Genomic DNA, 6,869 nt, shown 5'->3' with positions numbered 1-6,869 from the left:
AAAACAGAGCTTTTAGAGAGAACATGTATAAGATGAAGACGAATCTAGGGTACCTCTTAAGGTGCCAAAGGTCTCAGGCCATAGCATGTGCCTATTTCTATTTCTATGACCGGTTACCAAAGTGTACCATGGTACCATGGGACAGCTGGGAATATGGGAGGTAGTCCAATTTACGAGTTGAACAGTGCAGTGAGGCTCGTAATGGGCGCCGGGCTATGGAAGATTAATATATTTTAGGTTTTTCTATTTGGCGAATATCTTTCCTCGACCCTGGCCAATCGATCAACGGTTACTGTATTGATGATCTAATCTTAAGTACGGGCTCGGTCTCCAAGGAAAACTGGAATGAATGCTAAGATCATTCTCTTTCTTGATTATATGAACCCAAGAGTACAAGGTAGATTAAAGTAATACGATTAGTTTCTCCAGTGCCAACTATGAATTGGTTTGGAACATAAATACAAAGAAAATTCGTTACATTGCATGATATTTCATACGTATATTTACGTATACCAGAACACATATCCCGCCCTTTCCATCGGGATTCGAACCAATAGTAATATCAAAAGATGAACCGGATAATATACATAGAAAAACCAACGCGAACGGGGTATCTCCAAGTTAAACTTCGACAAAATGAACAATGTTGGAAAGGCAGCTAGTGCCCAGTGATTGCCGTTAATCCACGACAGACTTGCGCACGACAATGCAGCCGTAAAAAGCCCAAGTAAATTCCCGGATCTGAAATATACCCACGCCCCAACCCCGAGCCCTACAGCCGGCCACCAAAATTCAACAAGTCCACCCCCCAGTACAAACACAACAATGGCACTCAGAAGTGCAGGAATGCGGACTTTACTAGCACGCGACTGCTCAATAAGTCCAGTAACAGTCGTAATGACCAAAAGTGTAAATAAGATATTAAGAGGATACCAATCGTCGACTAGCCCGCCTAGTTTTATCGATGGTACCGATGATATAATTCCGAAAAACGCTAGCCTACGTGCTGTGCGTAGATAGGCGCTACCGTCTTGATTGGAACTCGGGCGAGCAAGGTTATATGCGAAGACTAAAACGAATAACGGCATAACTATCCGGCCGACCTCAAATACTAAAGGTAATGCCTCGGCAAAAAGGTATTTGTTGATATGATCGGCAGTCATTATCGTCATAGCAATCCATTTCGTAAGTTCCAAAGATCCGTCTGGTATTTTTAATGGCCCCGTAGGCACTATCACTCGAGGTGACGGGCTTATGACTTTCGAATTCTCCACTGGTTGCTGGTGTCCTGATGATAAGCGTCGCGATTTTTGGATAGAGTTGAAGTTACGAAGAATAGTGACCGAGGGATCCATAGCTAACCGTAGCTGGGTTAATTCAATACTGATATTGGGAGAGCACTCGGTGCTCGTTGTCGTAGTATATGAAGACATAAGAGAGCTCGTAGGCGGTAAATGCCCTGGCGAAATATAACTAGAGGAAAAATAGAATAATGTTGAAGCAGGTGTCCCCACGGAACTCGCAAGCATAGGTCGGGCCCAAAATATGCTTATCGAATCAAGGAATATGTACGCTTGATATTGATAGAAATGCTAAGACGGGGCTGAGATGCTTGATTACTGGGCTAACGTTATTTAATATATAGTCCTGTTATTGTCTTCACAGAATCCGTGCATCGTGCCACAAGCACCCATGTATGGGGTGATAAAACTGGCGAAAAATATAAAGCCCTCGCGACCTAGGCCCGTTTACAGTAAAGCTGTAATGAATTAACAGAGTTTTGAGCATGATTTGCCGACCGACCTTAGCAGGACGGCTCGTGTGAATTGAAGATGACAGTCTTTAAACCAATCGCTTTGAAGGGGGATCCACCAAATCCGAACATCTCTCAAAGGGTTAGTAAACATGAGACATATTATTCCCGAATATACCGTCAGGGCGATTGTGCGACCAATAGCTGTTCTGCAGAAATCATTAATTCAGCATGGGATGGGCCTGTTTTTTTGATCTTGGCTACCTGGGTTGGAAAGCCGTTTTATTGTTGATATCGTCAATCTGCAACAGTGTACGTGTATACTGAGGGAATTCATTTTCCCGGATAAGCTCGATTTTCCCTGGCCTGGGAGAAAAGCTTGAAGCTGCTAATTTGAAGGATTCAAGGGATACAAAAAAGGAGAAAGCTTTGATAGAAACAACCCCCTTCTCGGTTTGTATTCCGAATCATGATTCCTAGCTGGGGAATACTGTCCTTACCTAGTCTGGCTGAATTTGTGCGCATTGACAGGGTCTTTCTGGTGGTTTCAGTTAGCTGCCCTGGTCTGGGTGAATCTTCGCCCCCGCCAATCGGCCCAAGCTACGGCTCGTCCCATTACCAGGACTCCCCAATTCTTCCCCTCCCAGACGTTCTGGAATGTTGTAATCCTGGTCTATAGGATCTCGGCAGTCGGTAAGTCCCGGTTTTTTTGGTATTATTCCGCCGTCAAAAAAAAAATAGATATTTGCTTCCGCGCTGGTTCCGCGCCGAGAAAATATAACAGCTCGGAATATGGGTCGGCTAAATACATTGATTTCGCTCGTTTCCATTTCGAATAGTTCGCAAGAGCTAGGAGGTGGAAACTCTCGACCATAATCAGACCGTGCGCCTTTTTATCTCTCAGGGTTGGCATCGGCCTCGAAGCGTCCGGCCCGAGCGCTGGCAATCCTAACTCATTTAAGACTGAGCTAGACTCCATACCCTGCGTTGTGTATCGTCAACCACAAGCCACAGTCGACGTTAGCGTATTTTGGGACGCAAACTCTTTGAACGTGCCGACGTGTCTTAGTAAATGGAAATCTTGGAGATGTGTAGGATCTTTGCTGTAGCACGGCGCCGCTATAAACGTACGGAGAAGAACAAAATCCTAAATATTCGTTATTCAAGGGATTTATTCTTGATATCGATTTATTAGAACCTAGACGGCTACATATCTTCTGAACTCACGGCGCCACCTGTTCGCTCTTGGTGAGGCTGACAAAAAAAAAGGATTTCGCTTATCGAATCTGGGGGGATCCACTAACAAAGCGAAAGGTCTCCACTATTAGCGAAGCTAAGGGCCAATAACTTTGGAATAGGTGAATGGAACTGTGAATTGACTGTGGCGTAGAGACGCATGGATTTTGTGCGGACTGGCCATTCAGTACTCAATCGTGGTGGGTTTCTCTGTTGACATGGGAACTTTGCTTTGAACCACCGACTGTACTGGAGGAGTTTTAAAAGACCTCTGGATACCTATTACTTGGGTAGTGTCGGTCCGACCATCGCTGAACTCGGAACCTCGAAACGAGAAATCGCGAAGAGTATAATAACATTAGCTTCCTTCCAAGTACGAGTACGTGAAAACTTAGTTTTCCTTGTATACATGTAGAGCTGGGAAAGATATTGTTGCATGTTGGTTATCAGGTGGGATAAATCAGAACTAATTTAAAAACTTCTCTAATTACTAGGTAAAAAGTATAAATGTAGCATTCAAAGATAGTAGGCCGCAGGAGTAGTCCACTACATCCAGAAGCCATTCTCAACCATAAGTCTTACATATCCGACCAATATAATATGGTTGGAATTAAGCAAACTTAATTGCTGATATTACTCGATGGATTGATCAATTTGGCCCAAATAGCGTAGTTAGGCTCGGGAGAATTATTACCATTCTGGCACTGGAAAAGACAATTGATCGCACTGAATACGAGGAGGAGAGCTCTCGAGTCACCTTAAAATAATATTAATGATAGAAATTATACCTTATTTTCATAATGATAGATAGCAGCGAGGTTGGAATCGAGTTCGCAGTTACGAGGATGTTCACATTTGCGTTAAGACCTCAAAATACAACAAGCAATTCCGCAGACTAGACTGGCCATTAATATAGCCGCGTAGCTTATATTTTAAGTATATCCATACATCGCTGATTGTATAGCCTATTGTTTCGAGTATTTTTCCGATCCGCCAAATTTCATGATTCATAGGAATCAGTTGCATTGGCCGATTCAATGTCAGAAGACTTTAGTTAGAATTATGCAGCGCTGCATCGCCTCTCGATTGACGTCTATCGATCATTCAATATTAATCTGGATTACAATACCATAAATTACAAAGTGCAGGTAAAAGTAAACCATATTGGCATACTATGGTCGGGGGTTTTATTCAGTTTGTAATGAAGGCTTGTGTGTATTCTTACATGCAGATGCGAGCATCGACTGATCAAGATCTATCAGGATGTCCCATAATATATATATTGGACTCCATAATGGTATCGTCGTCGGCTTATATATACGACATGTCGAAAATATACTAATATTTTTTTCGGTCTCGCATCATTGCAATTATAGATTTATTGCTATGGCTGCAAAAGTCGCAACTGAAAAGGGAAAACTCTCTCTATCTGCAAATCCATAGATCTACCAAGCGAGCTAGGCCTCGGAGGGCTGAATTTCTGATTAATATCGCGGGGAGTTTATGCACCCCACTTACAATCGGGGCATTTTTAGGATCCATTTTATGTCAATAGTCAGCTTTAGCCGGGCGAATCTGAACTATGAAGTTTATATCTAGGTTCGAAACCTAGATATGCCATTACTCAGCTGATCTTATTAGGATATTACGGTTACACTTGTCTCGTCGCCAAACTCCTCGACTGTGGGCTACACCACAAATTAACACGGGACTAACTACGCATATATCCCTAGTTAAGTTTTAAACCCTAAGTGAAAATAGTAATTACTGCAGTGCTGGTTTAGTTGGTTAGATGCGGGGTACATCATGACTTCATATAGTAATTATAAAGCGATGGTAGTGGGGTCTCAGAATAACTATCGATATCCATCTAGAGCCTTAACGGCTTTCCAAAACGGTTTCAGTACTCTTCGATCTCCTATAGCCTTAATAACCCCTCCCCTAGTGACCCAGCTCTCTTTAAACCGTTCGCTGTGTCTCATCAGAATATGTAAACCGAGTTCGCGCATATGCTCCAACGGTTCAAGTTAACTTTCCTTGCACCGATAGAACCATTATCCTCTTCCACTTCTCCGGGCTGCTCTTCCTTGCAAAATGAACAATAATACGGTTTATAAAAAATAATCAGGGCCGCCCCGAATCGTAATACTAAGCCCACCCCATCCCACCCTTTTGACAAAATAATCACTCATCCATAGATCTACCAAGTCAGATCGTGGTTCCGTTTGAAGCATCTCCATGAGGTGTTTCTTGCATACCTCCGTAACATAGCCGGGCCGTTCACCCTCAAGATTCTGCCAGCTGGCTGCTCCGGGGTGCTCATCATCAGCTCTTAAGAAGGTGTCTCTAAGCTCCCACAAGCCCATGCCAGCTCTACCTAGTACATCCCCTGTCGATCTTGGGACATCAATTGACCTTGTGGGTATAGTATAGTATCTAGGAAGCCCAATGTGCAGCGTTCCAAATATTCTTTCAAATCCTCTACATCGCTTAAATGCCAAAATCTTTTAAACATTTCATCTGTTTCGTATATATATATCTACGACATTGTTTTTATAATATCCTCCATGTGAGCACCATTCAGCATGAGCTCATCTATTTCGCCTTGTCGTAGGTTTTGTGCATCCAGGTCTTTCTCCTTGCCGGCGTTTAACTTTAGCTGCCATTTTGAAATAAACCTGCCCTTAGTGCAGCGGGCGTAAGGTGGTAGTTGGTCTTTTATCAAGAAGATGGCATCTTTATGATGTATTGTTTCAAAGGCAGAATAAATGTAATCAGCGGCCAGCATCGATGGATGTTTTTCAACTTCTAGCCACGCGATTAAGAATTTTGAGACCCCTAGTATAGTCGGGCACAACGATGATGGATAAAAAAAATGTTAGGAACTTTAACCTTGTAGCTTTTGTGATCAAGAGTGCGAATAATCCTACGTCTAAAATGCATTTCGTAGCATGAGCGACAATACGTCCTGTAATATATTCCACCAATACGAACCTCTCTCAAAGACCCCCCTCGTACATTGAAACAATCATAACATCTGGGAGTTCTGCCACAAAGTATAGATAATGCTAGAAAATAGTATTTAAACTGACGGTCGAACTTGGCCCCGACGGCGTATGTTGGTTGTAAAATTCTGCTTGGGTACCGATGGAAAGAGTATGATCGGTAGCGGCGGAGGGGGAATGTCGACAGAAAAGTAAACTAGAGGTAGTTATTCGAGATGGCTAGTTTATCTCAAAGAGTTCGGCAGGTCGAGGCCAGTACTTTGGTATCGCGTGGGAGAGGGAAGAAGAGACAGATTTGGGTGAGGACCTCGGTTGGGAGGGATAAAAGGCATGGCATGGCAACAAGCTATGATATTATGGTATTTTCTTTAGCTAGACCCGCGTGACGCCTACGAAAGTTTGCGGGACAGTGCAGTGCCTAGAATATAACACAGCTTAGAGCGTTGAAAAACGAGGCTTCGAAGTTTGTAGTGCAATTGGAGTCGAGTCAGCCACAAATGCATTTGTTGCATTTTAAGAAGGCAGCACGCATGTCTATTTTGTCTATTTTGCCATACAAGGAGACTAGACCTAGGATATCGATTTCAATAACCGCTGTAAGAAAGGCGTCTGGCTGGGGGCTATATAAAAAAATAGCATGGCACCTCCCGTATTTAACCTGGTGCCATATTCGGGTGGATTATAAGATTATATTCATTTATACATTACAGACTAAGTGTTTTTGGCTTATCTTTCATTGCATCGGTCCATCGCGAAAGGCATAAAGATCAGATACATCACCACAAAGTAAAGATGGGCTTGAAATTAGAAGAGCAATAAAAAAAAATGAAAATATCCGGATAGACTTTAAAAAAGGCTCAATGGTTCCCCACCAC

General features: G+C 42.9%; 1 protein-coding gene across 1 annotated transcript; it reads right to left on the bottom strand.

Annotated features, from left to right (window-relative positions):
- Positions 1-503: 503 nt before the first annotated feature.
- AOL_s00007g63 (uncharacterized protein) lies at positions 504-1,433 on the bottom strand (the record flags this gene model as incomplete). The annotated part of the gene is made up of 1 exon (XM_011119964.1): positions 504-1,433. One exon carries the CDS (start codon positions 1,431-1,433, stop codon positions 504-506), a length of 930 nt encoding a protein of 309 aa, XP_011118266.1.
- Between the last annotated feature and the right edge of the window lie 5,436 nt (positions 1,434-6,869).

The sequence above is a fragment of the Orbilia oligospora genome, assembly GCF_000225545.1.
Source record: "Orbilia oligospora ATCC 24927 unplaced genomic scaffold scaffold00007, whole genome shotgun sequence".
In the NCBI taxonomy this organism is placed as follows: domain Eukaryota; kingdom Fungi; phylum Ascomycota; class Orbiliomycetes; order Orbiliales; family Orbiliaceae; genus Orbilia; species Orbilia oligospora.
The sequence above is the reverse complement of the archived record's forward strand: the minus strand, read 5'-3'. Positions and strand labels throughout refer to the sequence as shown.